We start from the raw sequence: 22387 nt of genomic DNA on the forward strand, positions 1-22387 counted from the left end.
AAGCGCTCTCCAATGGAATTTGTTATAACAAAAAACCTTTTTGGAAAAGGGTAATAATTTTTAGCAGATTTGAAGTTCTATTCATAGAACTTCAAATCTGAAGTTCTATGAATACCAAAGAAGTCTGGTAATATACCAGACAATATTAAATGAAGAACTGTAATTCTGCTTGAAAACCCTAGACCCACTTTCCAAACTATTTTTCCTCCTTTTCTCACTCAATCTCTTTATTCTCATAGTGTCTTTATTTACATTATAGCATCTCTTCCATCTAATTCTCCTCCTCTTTCTTCCCATTCAGAAATAGGGAATGACAATGAAACAGTTCAAATTGTCAGGAGCAGGAGGGCCCATCGGGAGTTTTCCTGGTATCCTGATGGGCCAGTCCGACACTGGTGATGCTCATAATTCACTGCTGAATGCTATAGAGTTTTGAAGGTTGGCAGGGGCCATATGGTGTTTCTAAATTAATTTTTTTAAAAAACAATGTTTTGTTTAACACCTGGCTTTCAAACAATAGACAGACTGAAAAAGGGGAAAAAGAAGATAAATCAGGGTTTCTTCTTAAATGCGTATGCAAAAGTCTGAGATAATGGCAGATTAGTGTATAGAATAGCTATGCTGTGTAAAGGAGAGGGGCGTTGTTTTCCAGTTACTGGAATACAGGGAGATGGCCACTGTTACAAGAGGCGCAGTGGGGGAAGAGCTTATTATTAGCCATATACATGGTGCTTGGAAGAGAAGCTTTCACACCCACAACAGGCTATGTTGGAGATGTGTCATGTACATACTGGAATATTGGAATATTTGGATAGCTTTGCACCTTTATGTTTATTGTAGATGCAATACCTCCTAGTCCCAAGCACAACATTACCGGAATGCAGTATGTTATTGCAAAATAATTTGAATTTGCAGTAAGGGCCGTAGTGGGATTTGGTTAAACAAAATCCTGCCTCTAGTTCAGAGTAGGGATGCACTGAATCCACTATTTTGGGATTTGGCCAAACCCAAATTCTTTGTGAAAGATTTGTCAGAATACCGAATTTAAATCTTAAATTGCAAATGCAAATGAAGCCATGTAAAGGTCAACTTTTACACAATTTTAAGGATTTGGCTAGGCCGAATCCCGAACCAAATCCTGGATTTGGTTCATGCCTAATTCAGAGCATATCTCAGCAAATACATCCCACTACTGAACAGTTTCAGTTTTTTTCTGCATAGTTGAATATAGAAAGAAACATTTTCACCATAATTTATTGAATGAATATGTTAAACAATTATATCCTCTGGCCAAACTGATTTTTGGTATCAGTCTCATTTGGATGAATTACTATAGCTTGGCCAGACTGAATTATTTTACTGGGCAGACTGACTGAAACAGCCAATAAGACTAGGTGAAATGTTAGCAATCCACAGTAAGTGTGTTGTTTGCAGCCAGAAAAATATGCGTGGCTGAATAACTTGAAAATAAATCTTTAAATATTTTAAGAAACTGTAAGAAAAATAATAATTAGAAAAAAAAAATGAATTTGTGAAACAGATTAATCTATTTTTTTTTTTTTTTTAAATAATGGGTCCCCTTTAGGCTAATGCCAGACGAGGCGTAGGGCAGATATTTTCGGCAAGCGGAAAAACGTTTGCCGAAAATTCCGCCCTACTCCTCCTACATGTGCTTGCACCCGAATGAATGGAACACACTCGAGTGCAGGCACATGTAGCGGAAATACGCATAAAAACGTGAGAGTTTGAATGTCTCGCTTTTTAATGCGTATTTCGGCTACATGTGCCTGTACCTGAGCGTATTCCATTCAAACACTTAGCCTTAAGTGTTGGGTCTCATTCTCTTGTATTTTGCAAATGTCCCCTTTTCATCAAAGAGAAAGCAAGAAGACACAGTTCATGTTTGTATTTTAATAACTTAAACCGTTTTCATCACACCATTTTACTTGCACAATAAATTACTTCACTCTTACCCCTTTTATTTTTAATCTCACAAGAGAGCCTTTCGATTACTGTAAGTACAGGGATATGGGAAAGTCACCTTAAAGCCAGCTTTTTGTATCTCGAACCTCACTTGTCAATGCAATAGAGGCTTGATTGCATTGGTATTATTCCTTTTGTCCTTCTATTCTAGTCACAACTGGTTGAAAAGGTCAGTCACCTTAGCATTCAGATTGCAGTGAAGAGAGTAATCACTGGAGAGTTGAAGAACAGTCTTAGAATAAGGTTAACTTCCCTTTTAACATAAGGGTTTCCAATCACTTTTGTGTTCACTCTTGTGTTGTCTGTAAACAAGGGTCATATGGCAAAGCTTCGGGTATATAAATAGAGGGTAATTTACAAATATACAGACCTGGAAAGCATAGTAAGAATCACATCAGTCTTATACTGTGTGATGCCACAGGCTGCACCGAGGCATCACATGACGTTAACATTATTATTACTGCTGCAGGCATTAGTCGCACATTTATTACATTGCACTTATGTAATCTCTACCAGCAGAGAAACAACATAACTCTCCAAGAAGCACATTTTTTCAATGACTTCATAGTTTCAAAATATAAAGGTCCATAGAAGCCGACAGCATAAAATACAGTTCCATTCTACAGATAAATTATACCACCAACTATAGATTTTTTAGACCCAGTAAGAAACCTTCTCAGGAAAAACATCGGGCCTGGTATTGCTAGTTTGCTTTAAAGAAGGAACTGCATAGCACTGGTATATGCTGTGATATCTACAGCCCTCTATGGGTTTTATTCTTCATTCATTCTTATTTATACTTTCAGTAAGGACATCTTTCTTTTCTTTGCAGAAGACAGATGTACAAAATGTTGACCTGCAGCCAGAGAATATGAAAGTTTCTGTCTCTGTAAAGTCTCTTTTGAGAGTATGAGGGGCCTAGGGATGAGTATGGAGTTCCTCCAGAAAGTCTCTTAGTCCAGTAAATTAAGTCACTGGAAAAATCACACTCACTCATAGGCAATCTGTTTTACATGCATTTCCACATTAAAATCTAATTTATCTTGTCGACTTATAACAAAATGCCTCTATTCTTTCACTCACACACTGTTTAGCGTTAGCCCCATTCAATTATCACCTATCCATGTCACTGCCTGGCAGGAAACATCAGCCTCATTCCAAAAATCACATTAGCAGCTTTGCACAGGGCATGCAGGGTCAGAGGTAGATAGGTGTTCTTAAAGTCAGCGGTTCTTTATTACTTCTCTGCCCCTGGAGTGCTGCCATTGATGCTAGGCTTAGTCTTGGTCTTTATAGAGAAACGTTTCAGCAAGCGTTTGGAGAAGCTTCCACTCTTTTTGCGAGAGGCAGAAGCAGAGTCTGTCAGGTTATCATGTGATTGGCTTAAGCCTGGCTCCCGATGACGTCGGCGAAAGAGGAGTTTGGTGCCACTACGTAGGAATCCCACTGCAAAAAAAAAAAAATACAGGTGTTCCTTGTGTTAAAAAAGAAGACATTTTAGAAAGAATGGTACATGATATACCAAATAAATATTCTCAGCAGGTACAAACAAAGGAAATGGTTTTGACTGATAAGACACAGAATATTAAAGTTGTCCTAGGAAAAAACTAATTCTGGCCTGTTTAGCTACAATAAATACTGCATGCATAATTTGTCATATTAATTATGCTGATCATGAAGAATGGCTCAGAAAAGGCAAACAATATGGCAGCTCCCAATCATACATATAAATGCCAAACTGCATAACCCCCTTCTTGTGGAATAATAAAATGCTAAAACTATCTGTTAAGAACCTAACTGCACCCTATGACCAGTGCATTTGGGCTCCCTAATTTTTTCCTCTATTATCTGGCATCTTAGGTAGGTTTTGTCAATTGGTATTTCGCACAAGCAATAGGAAATTCATATACCAGAAGCACACCTGGTAGGCTCACTAGAAGCATTACGGAACTGCCCCCTTAAGAAATTAAGGAATTACTCAAGTTTACCTCCATGTATGTTAGTGCTCTATCAAGCCTGGCAAACAACGTTGAGGTTGGCTAAAATCAAACTTCCTTCATTAAACCCCCCCCCATCTCCCATTGTGGAGAAATTCATTCTTACAACAGTAATTTGAAGGCAACATGTTCTGGTTAGCCAAGAAATATTTTGAAGATGTGGTACATAATGCCCTATTCCCTGGAACCCTGGAAAACAACTTAGATATCCCAGCATTGCTAATGTTCAGATATCTACAGCTACAACGTGGAAATGTCAGAGCTGTAAGTGGTCTCTTTCCTGCAATTCAAAAATAAGCACCTGCTTTGAGGCCACTGGGAGTAACATCCAAGGGGTTTGGGAGCAACATGTTGCTCACAAACCACTGGTTGGGGTCACTGCTCTAGGGATAACCCCAAGCAAATTTTCCAAAATAGGCAAAATGACTGAACCTTCTTGTCCAAGACGTAGAGCGCAGGATGATTCCTTTAGGCACATGGTGTGGGCTTGCTCCTTCATAACATAATATTGAGCAGTCATCTGCACGTATATAGCTAAGACTCTTGATCTACCAAGACTGGGCACACAATAAATCTTGGGATACTGGATGACATTTTTCCCGAAATCATGTCAGACTGGTAGTGAGGTCACTTACATTCTATGCAAAAAGGTGTTAGTAATGTGTTGGATATCCCCTGTACCCCCTACCAAAACTGAATGGCTAAATTACAGTATGTAAATAAAACGTTACCATTAATAAAAATCACTTTGTGAGGCAAGAGGTTTCCTGGGCAAATTTCAAAAAAATTTGCTCTGTTGTGGTCGGACATATATTTGGCATATAAAGATGTAATGATAATAATGCCTTAGAAATATTGTCCTTGGAGTTGCTCCTTGTGATATTGCTTTACCCACCTCCCGTTTTGAAATAAATAAAAAACTAAAAATAATAAATAAAAAAACCAAATGCCAAACTGCAAATTTCAGTATTCAGCGAGTTTTATTACAGACATCTGACCTTTATGTTCCTTTAAGCTCCGAGTCTCTAGAGTCCCTGTGGAGCCAGTTTCAGACTCCAAGTCATCCACCGAAGGTTTATCCGAGATATCAGATTTTGTTGTGTCATCAGTGTCTGGCCCTTGGGGAGGAGTCACCTCATTAGGTATAGGGTCCAAAGAAAGATCTGGTAGTGGAAGATCTTCTCCATGTGCTAGACCTTGTAATGAGGCATCCATGGAGGCTGCATATCCAAGAGATAGTGCCATCTCATCTTGGCCAATGGGAACCTAATTTTAAAAGTAGAACAGGAAATTAAATGAATCACAGTAAATGTATAGGGAGAAAAGTAAAAAAAAAGATTAAGATGGCTTAACCTTGCCATTATACAGATTTTCAATTTGAATATTTAGTTACAATCTTCAAAATTGATTGGTCATTATATATTTTAGCAAAACATTTTCCTGGAAGATTTTTAGCAACTGGTAAAAAAAAATATATAATAAATAAATGTGTTGAAAGATTAGCTGTTCTTATATTAATGCATTGTTACAATCAGGGGGACACAGGGCACCTTGCACATAAAGAGAACAAAGCTCAACAAAAGATTGAGCTGAAAATGCCACACCCCTTATGTTATGACCCTTTGAATTAGCCCATAGCCACTAAGGGCAAAGACACACCTAGTGCTTTTCTCAGCCTGCATAAAAAGCAATGCAGTAAACAGATACCATAGATCCTTTAACAAAATAACATAAAATTATTAACATAATTAGAAGCCAGACTAGGCTAAAATTAAGTCCTGCAAAGAGTTTAGCCCTGATTTAGACTATTATGAGATTTTAAACATGTCACAGCAGTAGCAGAAATACATCAGCCGTGGTAATATACATATCCTCCACCTCAGGTAATTTGTAGACACAGGCTTTAGCAGTATCTGTTACACAGATCATTTTCCATGCTATGCATCATACATCAGAAATATGTAAAGTAGATACAAATAGAAATGTTTTCACTTTTACCTTGGAAACTCCTGAAATTATCAGAGTGCTGCGTTTAGTGGGGGTTTTTTTGGCTGGCTTGTTGCCTGGTTCCGTTAGCTGCCTAATGGCTGTCTCAGCTACTGGGTCCAGCCTAAGGGAAACAGGGGAACCTCCTGGCAAAAACAAGAAATATCAGGATCATAACTAAACCTCTTTTAGAGAGGGGGAAACTGAAATTCTACATAGCTCCTAACAAGTAACAATTAGGAATGCACCCTTGATTATATAAACCTAATTATTTAATAATTACACGATAACTATGGCTCGTGATGCTCCTTCCCTGGAGTATTTTTGATTAGTTTACACAGCACTCACCTTCTCAGGAAGAGATTTACCTAGCTTTCTCACAATCCTGAACAGCGAGCAAAGAAGTCCAGTAAAAATTGCAACCCAGGCTTGTTCCCCACAAGGAACTCATGCCCTCCACTAGATGCTAAAACTACAGGATCGAAGCTTTACAAATGGGAGTGGATTTCTATAAGAAGTCTTTTGTCCTGGACTTCATGTAAATAATGCTCGGTGTATGGACAAAATAATTAGTTCCTTTGTTCTTAAAGGAGACATATAGTATAAAAGAAAAGCCCCCAGTCTGATAATAATGTATAACATATGGTGCTGGTTTCACACTGGGTTAAATATTAATGGCCCTTTATTAAAGCTCCATTTAAATCTTATGCAGTCCCTGTCTGTGTTTCAAATGAGTGGTTGGCATGTTCTAACAATCCCTGCTAGAAGAACAGTAGGAGGAGGATTAGTAAATCACAGCCGTGTAGTCACACAAGTAAGGCTGATGCCACACCAGGCGTAGGGCTGATTTTTTGCATTCTCTCGCGTTTTCGTGCGTATATCGGCTACATGTGCCTGCACCCGAGCGTATCCCATTCATTCGGGTGCAGGCACAAGTAGCAGGCGTAGGGCTGAATTTTCGGCAAGCGTTTTTCCGCTTGCCGAAAAAATCAGCCCTACGCCTGGTGTGGCATCAGCCTAAAGCCAGGCTTCAGATTAGCCTAGCTGCCAATTGGTTCCTATCCTAGCAAGCCTAGTCCCATTGGCACCCCTGCACAGCCTAGAAAAAAAGGCAGCAAAAACCAGAACAGATGGGTGGGACTAGTAGGGTTTGGAGGTATTTTCAATAAATTAGAACACTCCTTAAGAGTATAATGCTCTGGCACACACTTTGTTCTCTTAACCAGTCTTCTTCATAGACTGTCAACAGCCTCAAAATATAGAGAGACTAACCACTGCCATTAGGGGAAGAGCCAGAAGAGCAGCTCAGCGGCATGAAAATTGCTTTGTTCTCCGTCACTTCAACTTTTGATGGTGACCTAGAAGGAGAATCTGACAAAAAGACATATTATAGGAAGCATTATCAACTGTATTTAGATACTGTAATTTTTTCTCCCACTCAAAGATATTATTAATGATGGAAGGTATAGAAAGTGCAGCTAAAGCAAGTAAGGTAGCAGACATTACAGAGAAACCATAGTGATCATTTACATCATGGAAGGCAGTGTGCAAAGAGCATTTTTGCTATGTTGCCACTGATCTCTTTCACACAGAAGACTGCAGGTACCCCAATAAATACATTGCTGCCTGCATTTGGCATAACCATATTTGTGCAGAGGAGGCACATAGGCACACAAGTTAGGGAGGACACAGGCTGAAACAAGGCCTTGTCCCTTCCACCTGCCCTCGCACTGTGCACCTTGTACTGCATTTTTTATCTGCTACAGAGTGCTCAGTGCATGATCACCAAGAGGCACCCTCTTGTACTATGCCAAGGGGAATTGTAAACGACCCTTAGATTTATTAGACTAGTTCATATCATTAATAAATGTAACACTTGCAAATTGTATACATTTAATGTTTTATATTGAGGTCCCCTACCTAATATTTTTTCAACTGCAAACAGATTTATTTAATAAATAAATAGCCTCATATCAGCATGTCCCTAAATAGCCTCATATCAGCATGTCCCTAATCTAAATACCCAATTTCCAAACCGCATGAGTTTTCTGCAGCACCAAATATGATAGCTTGACACAGAACATTTATAAACTGTTAATTTAACTCAAAAATAAGGAAAATATAAGATATTAGATAGATATTAAACATCCAGTTAGATACATGTCTATAACTATGGGAGTTCCCTTTAAATACATTAAAAGTGAAAATCTAAACTTATGAGGCAATTTGAGGAAGCACCAACATGAACAACAGAAAGACGAAAAAATACCCAAACTGAGCATTTTAGAAACATTGAAAACAGATTCAACATAATATTATAGTATACTGTAGGTCAAATATTTAGTATTATGTTTATAAGGTCAGCTTCTCTTGGACAAGTAAGTAAAATGTAACTAGAAAGGGAAGTTGGAGAACAAACTTCATGTTGGATTGAAAAACGTGAAGTTACTGAATAAAATCTGATGTTGTTGGCTCCGCCCATTTTTTTTCTAAGCTTGGACCACAGTTATATAGTAAAAAACACTGTACAAAGTTTGGGGACCCTGGTTTTAATAGTGTCTGAATGGCAACAATTTATATTTCCTCACTGAAAGTCAACGAGTGACATCTGATTGGCGGTTGTTGGCTCCGCCCCCTTTTTCTAACCTGGAACTGCAGTTACCCAGTGACTAACTCTGCAAAGTTTAGGGACCCTAGGATTAATAGTTAAAGAATGGCAGCAGTTTAAATTTAAACCAATAAAAGTCAATAGGTAAATTGTTACTGGTGGTTACTTGAGCCAAAGTCACCCAGTGACAAACTGGGTGGGCACCCTGGCATAAATAGTGTGAGAATGACAGTATTTTAAATTTAAACTAACAAAATTCAATGGATGAAATCTGATTGGCTGTTAGTGGCCCAACCCACTTTTCCTGTTTTTGAATAGCAGTCCCCTAGTAACCAACTTTGCAAAGTTTGGGGACTCGGGCATAAAAATTGTGAGACTGACAGCATTTTACACTTCACCATTGAAAGTAAATAGGTTAAATGTGATTGGCTGTTGGTGGCTCTGCCCACTTTTTTAAAACTTTGAACGGCAAATACCCAGTGAAAACTCTGGAAAGTTTAACAAGCCTGGAATTAATACTTAAATAATGTCATCAGTTTAAATATAAACCAATGAAATTTAATGGGTGGAAATGGGTTGGCTGTTGGTGGCTCTGCCCACTTGTTCTAACCCTGAATATGTAGTCAGCCAGTGACTGACTGAGCAGAGTTTGGGAGCCCTGACATATATAGTGTGAGAAAGGCAGCATTTTAAATTTAAACCAAAAAAAAATCAACAGGTGAAGTCTGATTGGCTGTTGGTGGCTACACCCACTTTTAAAAACCTAAAAATGCAGTTCCCTAGTGACCCTGGTGTTAATACTGTTAGAATGGCAGCTGTTTAAATTCCCAATTAAAAAGCAATAGTTAAAATCTGATTGGCTGTTGGTGGCTCCACCCACTTTTTCTAACTCTGAACCGCAGTTATCTGATGACTAGCTCTGCAAAGTTTGGGGACCTTAATATTAATATTTAAAGAATGGCAGCAGTTTAAATTTAGACATATGAAGTCTATAGGTGAAATCTGATTGGCTTTTGTTGGCCCCGCCCACTTTTCTAATCTTGGAACATAGTCACCCAGTGACAAACTGTGCATAGTTTAGGGACCCTGACAGTCAAAACTAAAACTGCAGTCCCCCAGTGACCAACTGTGAAAAGTTTGGGGACCCTACTGTGAGAATGGCAGCAGGTTGAATTTCCCCAGTGAAAGTCAATAGGTAAAATATGATTAGCTGTTGGTGGCTCCGCCCACTTTTTCTAACCTTGAACCACAGTTACCTGCTGCCTAACCCTGCAAAGTTTGGGGGCCCTGACAATATTACTGTCAGAATGGCAGCAGTTTAATTTCCACCAAGTAAATAGGTAAAATCTGATTGACTGTTCACAGCCCCACCCACCTTTTGGGCATCCAACAATCATATTTGTTATTCAGGCTGACCCCATGAGTATGTGATTCAAGTTTGGGGAGAGTAGTCTCAAAGCTTTAAGATTGGCAGCAATTTCAAGTTCCCCATAAAAGTCAATGGGTGAAATTTGATTGGCTGTTGCTGGCCCCTCCCAATTCGGGGTCATCCAACAAATGTCGCTGTTTCATTCAGGGTGACCCCATGATTATGTTATTCAAGTTTGGGGGTGTAGCTTCAAAGCTGTAAGAGTGGCAGCAGTTTGAAAATCGGAGCAGCGTCACAAAAAGATGGGGGGCGGGATAGTTTAATAAAATAAAAGCAACCTGCTCTGCTATAGGGTGAACTACAGAGACCTTATCCGCACACCCTAGCACTTCAAAATGATATGCCCGGTGCACACTGCTGGAGGGATCGGCACCCTCCAAAACCAGTACAACCACAAAAAAAGCAAATGGCACTCAGGGCTACAAACAAGGGAAAACCCTTAAAAAGTTTATTGCGGAGGTGCAACGTTTCGGGGCAACGTGACCCCTTTATCAAGCATACAAATCAGTGAAGGCAAGTGAAATTTATACATATGAAGTGACCACTTCCCCAAGTTAATTGGTAAATTGGATAAGTACTTAATTAATAACAAAAGTATAAAAACATGATATAAATAAAGTGCTTCATATACAATATACATTCAACAGCAGTTAATCCGTCTCATAAAGTGCAAAGTGTATATTAAAACCATATTATTATTACACTAAAAAAATTGTGAGCGTACTATATCATTTTCTCTGTGCTCTAGTCCAGTGTTATAGCCGAATAGCAACAGTGTATCCTGGTAGGAAGCCCTTGGGAAACTAAAGTTGTGGAGAGTTTGGGTGTTGTACCCCTAAAATTGTGGGAGTAGCGTTTAGAAAATAGGGGGCGCTAAGAAGAAGAAAAAGTGGAAGAATAAGCTGAAGTCGAAGAACAGTATGTTGGGTTTTTCAACTGAACATAATTATGCCTTCTGCCTTTTTATTATAAAGATGTGTTGGAAAAAAATATTTAATAAGGATCTAGATAGAACAGAAGTATATATAAACTTAAACAGTCTCACTGCTGTCTGAAAATAAGAATATTCTCCAAATGCTCTTACCCTCAGACTTTACAGATTCCACTGCAATATTTGGTTATACCACCTCAGCTCAGTGCAAGGATAAAGAGATATAAAAGCAATGTTGCAACAGTATCTTTCTGCAGTCCCAGGTTTATCGATAAATAAGCCTTCAATGCATATTTCACACCAGTTGACCATCAGATTTTCCAATACAGTTTGGAAAACAATGCCTGTACCATAAGCAACTAAGTAAACTGATCAGCAGTGACCTACTATGCACCATATATTCTAAGTAGTGCTTACCGATCTTGCCATCTAACCGCAGTCGTGACTGAATGGTGGTTACTGTGGTAACTATGGTGCCATCTGGCATCACAGTACGATCCATCTCCACCTTCTTGGTGGGTGTGATGTTAGTTCTAGGAGTTGTTGCTGCCAATGCTGCTCTAGGCAAGGAAAGTTCAGCCACCAGAAACTGTGAAACAAGGTATGAGCCAAAAATGTAACACACTGATACAATGCTGCATGTTGGATTACAAACACTGAAATCTGTATGCACAGTATTGTTTACTCATTCCTGTTACTATTGTAGGCATTGTGGTTGTTTATGTAGCTCCTTACCTACTTGTTGGAGTACAGGAGCAGTTATGACATTTACTTGTAGCTGCTCTGCATATATTTCCCTACCAGCAATTAGCATTTCAGCTTGTGGAAAGGAAACAAGGGATGTGTTGTCACTCGAGGTAATCACAATGTATTGCAGGCAACAAAGGGTCCCATGTGTCATTGCCTACACAGCTAAACTACACAGGAGAAATTGTAGGGTGTTAGATCAACAAAACACATCCTACAAGTTGGACAGCGCACAGGTCAAATTATGATAGGACTAATAGAAGAATCTCCATGTGTAAACTACAGGGAAAATTTGCCATGTGAAAACACACGCCTGACGGAAGGGAAAGCTGCATGCTGTGTCTGCATCTGACAATATAACATCTAATGGTGTCTGAATGACTTTCTCTCATTGGTGTACATTGTCAGATATAAATGCATGAACAAACGACACCATCTGTTTTTTCTCGTCCGACTTGCATTACAGCTATGGGGATCATATTGTGTAGGATTCTATAAAATCTTGTTCTGTTTTATATTTAGATTTTGTGGGTCTGACCCACAAAATCTGATAAAATACGCCTGTGTAGTTTAGCCCTAAATTAACTGCTACATATAAAAGCTTGTTTTCACAAAACTATATGCTATTGTAAAGACACAACACAAAAAAAACCAAAACCTTTCCTAATTAATATAACACAAAGCAACCTTCCAATATAAACGCATTAATAACACTCAATGGTTATTAAATGTAATTGCTACCTAAAGCAGCTTCTGTGTGTCCCTTCCTATTCTTGGTGATTCTGACCAGATTATTACCCAGACTGCTCAGCTGGAGGACAGCTTACTTCTTGGACTGGAAAATATCCAGGTCTTTTTTTTTTTTTTTATATATAATACAGAAGAGCTCTGAATATCTTGTAAATGTATATCTTTATAAATGATGCTTAACTATGCCATTAGTTATACTTAGTGCTTAGTAATATAATTTCTGACACATACCTCACTGAAACACGTATATTATTATAATGTATACCCTGTTGTAAAATATGAGAATATCAGAAGTCACTTTGAAGTTCTATGACCTGTATAACAGCACTCTGCCTTCAGACTTGTGCCTTTATATAGTCATGGAACTTCTCAGTAACAGGGTTCATATGTACTTTTGAAGATTTAGTGCCCATTCCAAACATTGGATTATACAGTAAATGTTTTAATGCACTTATAAGCCCTGTGAGCACAAAGTATTTTGGAGATCTGGGTGGCTATTTACGAACATTTGTTTTCGTGATTTGTGTTTTTTAGCCTAATTACACAAAACCATGAAAAATGTGTTTTCTTATTAAGCAAATAAAAACATGAAAAAAGACAAAACTACATAATCTAAAAGCTGTTGTGCTCATGTAGAAATAAATCTTTAGTGTATGTGTGATTTTAGAGGTTTTCATGGTTTTTTTTTTTCATTTGTAAGCAAACAAAAAATTCTTCATGTTCTTTTCATTTGTAATCCCTTTCTTTGTTTGTGTTTTTTTTTTACATTCAGATCTGTTAATAAATGACTAGAAATTTGTGGTTTCAAAAACCACAAAAATAAAAATGTTGATAAATAGGCCTCTTAAACTTGACAGATGTGTTTTTTTTGTTTTTTTAACAAAAATTAAGTGTAAATCATAGAACTGAGAAACCCCACATGGATTCAAATATTGATCAAATTCTTACAGAATCGCTCTAGTTAGAAACGATCTACTTTCCCTACAAACTTACTTAGAAAAAGTATTGTACTCTGTTTAACATAATGTACGTTGTGATGTTGCTGGGAAGACCATTTCTCCTCACCTCTACGAAGATGGCAGGAGTGCCCGTTACAGACAGTCCAGCACTTGAGCTCAGAGGGTACAGGTGCTTTCCAGTCAGATCTCTAAAAGGTGATTTCAGATGTACAGTTGTTTGTCCAAGCAGAACATCTGTTGGGGGAAAAGGTGAGATTTGCATGAATTGTAGGAGCCGTGTTTTACAAGCACGACAAAACATGCAATGTGGAACAAGAACCTTACTTACTGTGTTCACCTTCCTTTATCTGCCAGACTCTGAGATATAATTCCTTACTCTGGGTGCTGAGGTCACTGCAAAGGCATAAAGCAGTTACCTTGTGTTCCGTTATTTCTTCCACACTGTGCAAATGCTAGTGTTTTTTTGTTTTTTTTTTATACAAACAAGTCCTGCCATACAGCTACTTGTTAGCACCACCCCCCTGAAAATAGTGACCCCCTTACACCTGCAGCTGCTCACAATGTCATCTCATCATTCCAAGAGTGGTTGCATGTTTCTCCCTCTTTTTGTTTCCTGATACTCCGGATCTCTCTTCTCTGCAAAGGAGCATCCAATTCTGCCTCACATCCTAGCTCCACCTCTAAAAGATTTAAGAAAGGTTATGAGCAAATAAAATATAACACCTGGCAATAGGGTTGGGAGGGTCAGGTGTATGATTAGGTGTCTATGGATTTTGTACTTCTGGTACTTTTTAAATTGGGTACACATCTTCTACTTCAAACTACAAAGCTTTCCAAAACATGGTAAAGTTGATAAAACTGCCTCAAAGCTTTCACATTTGCAGCATCCTCCCACAAACCGTTAGGTACCAACATAAAACATCATAAATATGAATTCCAGGGGTCCAATGTGCATAGCATTACCTAAGTATGTGGCATGTATTGGCCCCAAGATGAAGATTCCCCCATTTGATCTATCATTTCAACATATTATGGGGACTTTACATGGGATACAGCCAAAAAAAAGTATATTAATCCCCATTCTGTCGAATACAAAATGGGCACACATCTTTCTACTCAAAACTAGCAAACTGCAAGCTTTCCTAAAGTTGGCGATTTTGATATAGGTAAGTATGTGGCATGTAGGGTCCTCAAAATACACCTTGTGCATACTAATTTCATGGCTTACATTTACACTAATTTATAAAACACACTGCCTATCTTACATCTTTATGTAAGATAAAAGCTAAAAAAAAAAAAAGTATGGTGACCACTGAAAACCATATATTTTTGGAAAGTACACTCTGACAAATCCAAAATGGGCATATATTTTTTTCTACCCAAACTACCCAACAGTAAAGCTTTCCTAATCTGTGCATTTCTAAAAATTACCTAAAAACCATATTCTACAACAATATCCTACATTTATCTCATCATTTTTTTCACAATAACAAATAACCCAAAATATGAATGCCAGAGGTCTACTGAACAGTTTGATACCCAATATGCATGGATATACAAGTTGTGCTATGTACAGACCCCAAATAAAAATAGTGCACATGAGTTTTCTCACCTGCCAACTCAGCTTCTGTAAACAGAGCATCCTGACTGAATATTGTGTGTCCTAATCCCACCCCCCCACCCCCCCAACTATACAAACGATCCCAGGAAACCATATATTTTTGGAAAATACAATGATGAATCCAAAATAGGTAAAGATATCTTTTTACACCAAACAGCAAAGCTTTTCTAAACTTAGCAGTTTTTATGGCATTTCTTAAAAAAACACCTAAAATGTTGCAATTTGCCACATTTATCTTGCCCAACTATTTACATGCAAAGGAAAATCACCATGAATATAAACAAGAGAGGTCTATTAAAAAATATTCAATATGCATAGATATATAGTCCCCTGGCTGCATATTATGTATTGTAAAATTGCCTTAAAGTCTTGCAATTTGGCGCATGTATCTGACACAATTATTTACATGCAATGGTAAGTCACCCTAAATATGAACACCAGTGTGTAAATATGTGCAAAAATGTGCATATGCAAAAGAGTAAAAAGCCAGAAAAGCAAAAAAGTGATGGAAGTCCATGGGCAGGCGCAGCGGGCTGGAAGGGGTATAGTTAACAGCAAACACATGGCCAGTTGTGTCTGCTGTAACCTATTCAGTCCTGCGACAATCGCATTACAGGACCAACTTGACAGCCCCCTTGGCTCGATGCCCCTCAAAGGATTCTTCTGCAGGGGGGGCAGAGTTAGTGTTTTCCTTACCTTTGTCATCAGCTACAGTGATATTCTCTAAACATATCTGGCGAATAAGAAGTCTTGGACTTTCTGCCCCACATGGAGACCCCTTGAGAAGCCGGTCACAGAGGCCCTGCCCAGAAGAAGGCAGTTAAAAAAGAGAAAGCCAGCAGGAAGGAATGAGGAAAGGTTGTCCAACATAGTAACTCATCTTACCATATCACCATCATGGGCCTTTAGGTTAAAAACCATGGCTGGCTGTGCACTAAGCAGGGCATCTTTTATTAAGTCTTGTAATGTACACAGTTCTGCACCACCCTCATTACTCTGTGTGTGCAGAGAGAAAAAGCAAAACCAAATTACTTGTTGCATTTGTATATATACAGAGAGAAAGAAGGTAGTGGTTTTGGACACTCATAATTTGGATGTAATTACAGCTATGTGGGGAGATGCATCATGTTTTGAAGCAATTTGCTAGCGGGAGCTAAAATGGGAAGTTGCTAACAGTTTTAGCATGCAATTCTTTAGGCCTATTAACTGCGCACTTCCCTCTATTCAATGGAGGGGCTTGTACAGAGACTCTGGGGCCATGCTTAAATATAGGGATGTACAGGGAGCTCATTGTATGTAAGTGTATCACAAACAATGAATAGGCACACACATTTGTGTCCATTTTAGTATAAACACACTTGCATTCAATGAGCCTTAATGATTCTAGTACCAAGAATACATTCTAGCATTAAATTTAGTTATGGGTCCCTAAATGTTCCCCCCTTTTTTTTTTAATTAAGTCCTCTGTATCTTGATAAACAACAGCAAGTTTTCTTACACTAAAAGTTATATGCTGTGACAATAAAACATTCTCTACTCCAAGATATGTCCAGCTACCCTTGTACATAGAAAGGGAGTGTGTAAATGGCATCTACCGCAAGTACCACACGATAAAATGGTCTGGCAGCCTTTTAGCAAACTACTACAGAGAGAGCATCCCACCCCAATAGGAAACACATAGGGCATTACTAGGTATTTGACATTCTTAAAAAAAAAATTTTAATTACTGATAAAAAAAAAATCTAACAGCAACCCTTGCAGAAAAAAAAATATCTTTAAAATACCTTTAATTATGACCTCCCTTAATCTCTCACCTGCAGTGATTGTCTGGGAGTCACTTGCAAAGTGATATCAGGGTGCTCTTTAAACCCCCATGATACAAGAAGTCCCTCTTGTGGTAACTCCTCTAGTCGGACCTCAATCTGAAATAGAAGATACATAACTGGTAAAATATATCCATCTATCACCTAAATAAAGCACAGTTGAGCAGAAACCCGAAAATGTTCAAGCATGCATGAAATCAGTATTAGGCAAAATACATATAACAATACAATGTATGTATGTATGTATGTATGTATGTATGTATAACTTTATTTATAAAGCACTACAAGGATACGCAGCACTGTACAAACTTGCAATATACAGAATTACACACAGTGAGAACAAGTGTTATAGTAAATAAAATAAATAAGTATAAGCACACAGAGATTAAGTGCCATGTGGTATGAGACACAGGAAGGTAGGACCGCAAAAGGTATGGGCATTTGACCATTTATAAGGATGTAATTTATAGTATTAGTCACAGAGAAATTAAATCACCAAGCAACTTCTATAAGAATAAAATATACAGAATATTCATCAGTTAGAATCATGGCACCTGTCACTGCTGGTGACAGGTGGTTGCCATTCATGTCAATAGCTGACACAGGCAACGACAAGTATTTCTATGCTGACTTATTTCCACTAGCTGAGAAAATGCAATCGTCATCATTATTTATTTATATAGTGGGAAATCACTCTAGCGTTAAAAAATACACATTTCTTTCCTTCAATCGTAATAGCATGCAGTACAGTACTTATATGTATTAAATATGCCAAATCTTTACACAGGGGAAAACAAACCAACCTTAGGAATATTTATCTTACCTGCGCTTGATGTAACGTTAGTAAGACTTGATACGTATTCATAGAAACAGCTGCAGGGGATTCCTGGGTAACAGAGACTGGGAATCTGATTGGATCTGCAGAAAAGGTGCAGAGGAATACCTGAAAATGGGAATTGAAGAAGGACATTAATTTCATGATTTCCCCTTTAGCCCTGTACCATCTCTGCAATCCAATGCTAAACACTCGTGCACATGAACCATACCATTACACTGCATTACAATTCTCACCATACTGCTGTCTGAATGTTCTGTGCAGGAGACATGGCTGATGTGTGTATTGGGCTGTAGATATGTGCTTTCTTCAAACAACACCTGTAGTGAACTCTGAAAGAAAAAAAAAAAAAAGATCAGGGACCTTAACCCACCAACAAAGGCCTATCATGTGAGTAGGCAACACTGTACCACTTAACTTTAATTCTCTTCCCCTTCATCTGAGCTATTATGCTGATGCATTAGAAGGGCCTTAGGGAAATCACACATAGTGCTTTTTGTTACCAGCCATAAAAAATACTGAGAACTGTCTTTGCAAGAACACTCAAATTGCTTAAAAACGTCTTTGTATGACAAATAGCACTGTGTGTCATTGCCCTTTCCTCTGGCCAACTACTGGTTGTGAAATGATAAATGACATAATACAGAGCAGAGATTGGCCCCAAAATGCCTGCTTTCGCATTTTTCTGTCTGATCTTGGCTCTGCTCTGCATACCTGCACTCTGCAGAAAGATGTACTTGAACAGTGCAGATACATGCAGGCTAAGAGCAGCGGAGTCAATACTCTAATCCTAAACAGTGATGTTTGCAAATATTTGGGTCTTGGAAAAGACATATTCATCGGTCAAACTGGACTGCATCCAGCTGTTGTGATTTGAACATCTTTACTAAAGATAATCTCACCATATATATGGGGATAGCGGGGATTTTTACATATCAGTTTGGGAAAATGTTAGGATACAAACAGGCTACACAAAAGAAAAACATGCCCAACCTGCAATCAGTCATCTGGTTTATTAGGTAACAAATGTTAAATATTTGTTAAACAAATCAGGAAAGTTATTTGAGTGGCTAAAAAAAGCCAGATCACACAGGAATTAAGATAGTCAGAGGTCTCGGAGTTTTCCAAAAACCTTATCCCAGTTATAACAAGTGATGAACAGTCATCCCCCCCCCATTATATTTGCATTGTTTGCCATAAGTAAAATTACTGTGACCCAAACTCATTATCAACATTATTAACAAGAAGAAAGAAAAAATTACCTTCTGAAAGGAAATAGTGTTATTGTTTCCATATAGTGGGTATGGATTTAGAAAAATAACGCACCTGAATACCCTGGCCTCTCATACAAGTCTGGTGAACAGTATAAGAGACTTCCAGCCTCTATGCATAAATAGAAACAAAATTACTGGCCACTTTGTCAGCCCAAATGGTATGTTTGAGTAAACATGCAGGGGGTTATTCCACTTGCATTCAGTCTTGTGTGCCGATAATTTTGTTTCTATTTAATGGGCCATGGGGTGATTCTGCTCTCCCCAAGTTGGCCTACCCAATGCTGAACCTAAGCTAACCTTTTTGCACTCCTGCAGGTATGAGGAGTTGCACTGTTGCCCTGCACTGGTAAAACTGGTGTGTTTGCTACAGTAACACTACTATAATTTATATAATAAGCTGCTGTGTAGCCCTGGGGGCAGCCATTCAAGCTGGAAAAAAGGAGAAAAGGCACAGGTTACACAGCAGATAACAGATAAGTTCTGTAGAATACAATAGTGTTTTATCTGTTATCTGCTATGTTTCTCCTTTGAATGGCTGCCTCCATGGCTACTTAGCAGCTTATTTATATAAATTATAGTAGACTTTCTGAAGTAAACACACAACTTTTACCAGTGCAGGGCAGCAGCACATTATATTTTAGATACTTTTATACACTTTCATTTTTTGGTGTTACTGTTCCTTTAAAAAGGAGAAGGAAAGGCATTTTGGCATTTTACTTGCAATAGATTAACCACATCAGTGCCATCAGTACCTAGAATGCTATATTTATTCTGCCAAAAGCTTTAAAGGAAAAGTAACACTAAAATTTTTTAAGTAAAAAATCTATCCTGCCCTGCCCTAATAATTGCCCTATCCTGCAAACCATTTAGTATTTTGAATGCTTTATTAGAAAATACCTGCTAAAACTTGGCTTCCGGTCATTTGAAATAAGGCGATATGGCGATGCAGGGCAGGATCCACTGTGCGACGATCGATTGATTGATCGAGCCTAGCCTTTCTTCTGTATAGGAAGGAGTCAGGCTAGGCTCGATCAATCGATCATCGCATAGTGGATGCTGCTCCTTCCTTCGCTGTATCGCCTTTTTTCAAATGACCAGAAGCCAAGTTTTAGCAGGTATTTTCTAATAAAGCATTTAAAATACTAAGTGGATAGGGCAATTATTGGGGCAGGGTAGAATAGATTTTTTACTTTAAAAATGTTAGTGTTACTTTTCCTTTAACAAACCTGAGTAAACAGCCCTAGAATCTCCCTCCGTTTGTTTAAGATAGCAGCTGCCATTTTAGCCTGGTCTCTATAGCTTCCTGCTGCAGCTCTAGCCTTGGCAGCATAGATCACACAGTCTGATGGGAGAGGGAGTGAATTCTTATGGGAGGGGGGAACAGGAGAAGGGACAGAGGAGTCCCCAGGAATGAAGAATTTTTCTGAGAGAGGAAGTCAGATACCAAAGTACTTGTATACACAAAAGAAGACGAGAAATCCTGTTTCTTTTGATGGAGGACTCAGAACTGCTTTTCTGTGAGTGCTTACTTAGTTTTTACCTTCCCTTCTCCTTTAACAAAAAAGTAAGCATTTTTACCCTATTGCACATGCGTCAGCCTTGGAATTCAGAAGAACAAAGACATACGGAATAGGATTGCTGTCCTGCAGATACCTCGGGCTGGTGCGGTTTTCTCATAACAGGAGCACCAGCTCAGGGTATAAGGGAGACAGTTACAATCACTGGGGAGGTACCTAACATTTGCCACCCCCAGTGATTGTACCTTTCCAAAGACAACAATATGATAGATGCAGGGGCAGGCCAAGCCGACCGGGCGCCCTAGGCAACCCGGTCGGCCAACTCCGCCCACCCGAACGGCGCATGCGCGGCAAAGCACAGGAGGCAGTGCAGGGGGGGCGGGGCGATTAGATCGGTCATTGCCTCCGCCGCTAATGACAAGCGGCGGAGGCAATGACAAAGTAGCACTAGGGGTAGGCAGGAGAGGCTCCTGCCTGGCGCCCCTCAATCGTTGCGCCCTAGGCAGCTGCCTCTTCTGCCTACCCCTAGTTCCGGCCCTGGATAGATGTTAAAAAAAGAGTTTACTTTCTGGTGTCAGTGTTTCTTTAAAGGGGCGGTTCACCTTTAAGTTAACTTTTAGTATGTTGTAGAATGGCTAATTCTAAGCATCTTTTCAATTAGTCTTCATTATTTATAATTTTTTAATTATTTTTCTTCTTCTTCTGACTTTTTGGGCTTTCAAATGGGGGTCACTGACCCCGGCAACCAAAAATTATTGTTCTGTGAGGCTACAGTTTTATTGTTATTGTTACATTTTATACCTTATTTTTCAGGCCCTCTCCTGTTCATATATCAGGCTCTCATTCCAACCACCACCTGGTTGCTAAGGTCATTGGGCTCCTAGCAACCAGATAGCTGCTGAAATTCCAAACTGCAGAGCTCCTGAATAAAAAAGTGAAAACTAAAAAACTACAAATAAAAAAGACCATTTGCAAATTGTCTCAGAATATTACTCCCTACATCATACTAAAAGTTAACTCAGAGGTGAACATCCACTAATAAGTTGGAGGGCACTGCTGCCTGAGGCAGGTTTCTTAACTTGCTTCATGTTAGGAACACTCCCAAATAGAAAAATTATTTAGTGTTGTTTCTGCCATGACCCAAGGTGATAACGTTGCCCTAAGCTCCAGGCTGCACTTCATTGGGGTGGCAAGAAGCAAACCCTGGAAGAGAGCGCAACTGATGTAGTACTTCAATTACTCGGTGCCAGCTAGTTTGGAAACAGAACAGGTAAGAGCTGCTAGTGTTGAGCTGTGTCCGGATGGGAGACATCGGAACAACAAATACACTGATATCTAAACTGCAGCTGAATCCATATAATAAGGCTCTTACCTGATTTCGGGCCGCCTCGCTGTTTAGGGCTTTGGCCCAAGCTCTGCTCCAGCTCTCTCTAACTGAGGGGAAAGCAAAGAGGGCGGTAAGAAGGCCCAGGGCCCCGGGATAAGCAGGAGCAGGGCGTCCCCGCGTAACCTGCAGCAGCCAGGCCATCACAGTGATGAGGGAAGCTGCAAATAGCATCAGCAACGCGGCGAACCATATCTCAGAAACCCCAGGGATGAAAGCTTGTGGCACCGTACCCTCCATTCTAGCCCCAAGCAGCGATTGGATCCGGATGAAAATAGCTGATGTATTTTGTAGGCCCCAACGATGCTTATTCGGAAAGGGACCAATGCTAAAAACTGAAAATCAGGGATACGTGGATATCACATGTCAGTTCTGTTATTGTTGCTAGCACGCCTCTATTGCAACCAGTCCGGCCCTCTCAATCTCCATTTCGCTTTATCTTTCTCCTACAGTTGCAACCCACTTCCGGACAGTGAGTTCCAGCCCTCGCCTCCACATGCGCCTCCTTCCCTGTAACGCTGCTCATCGCTGGGCTACTGACAG

The 22387-nt window shown here is 39.2% G+C and overlaps 1 protein-coding gene across 2 annotated transcripts; it reads right to left on the minus strand.

Moving 5' to 3' along the window:
* Positions 1-1891: 1891 nt before the first annotated feature.
* c2cd2l (C2CD2-like) lies at positions 1892-22387 on the minus strand. Of its 2 annotated transcripts, none has more exons than XM_012966231.3 (14): positions 21833-22387; positions 17906-18001; positions 17658-17777; positions 16826-16933; positions 15897-16007; positions 15708-15813; positions 13950-14070; positions 13719-13783; positions 13497-13624; positions 11352-11523; positions 7239-7337; positions 5979-6112; positions 4979-5246; positions 1892-3429 (listed from the first exon to the last, which is right to left on the minus strand). In XM_012966231.3, the coding sequence occupies exons 1-14, from the start codon at positions 22082-22084 to the stop codon at positions 3221-3223; spliced, it is 1989 nt and encodes a 662-aa protein (XP_012821685.1). In that variant the 5' UTR covers positions 22085-22387; the 3' UTR covers positions 1892-3220.

The sequence above is a fragment of the Xenopus tropicalis genome, chromosome 7, assembly GCF_000004195.4.
Source record: "Xenopus tropicalis strain Nigerian chromosome 7, UCB_Xtro_10.0, whole genome shotgun sequence".
NCBI lineage: Eukaryota > Metazoa > Chordata > Amphibia > Anura > Pipidae > Xenopus > Xenopus tropicalis.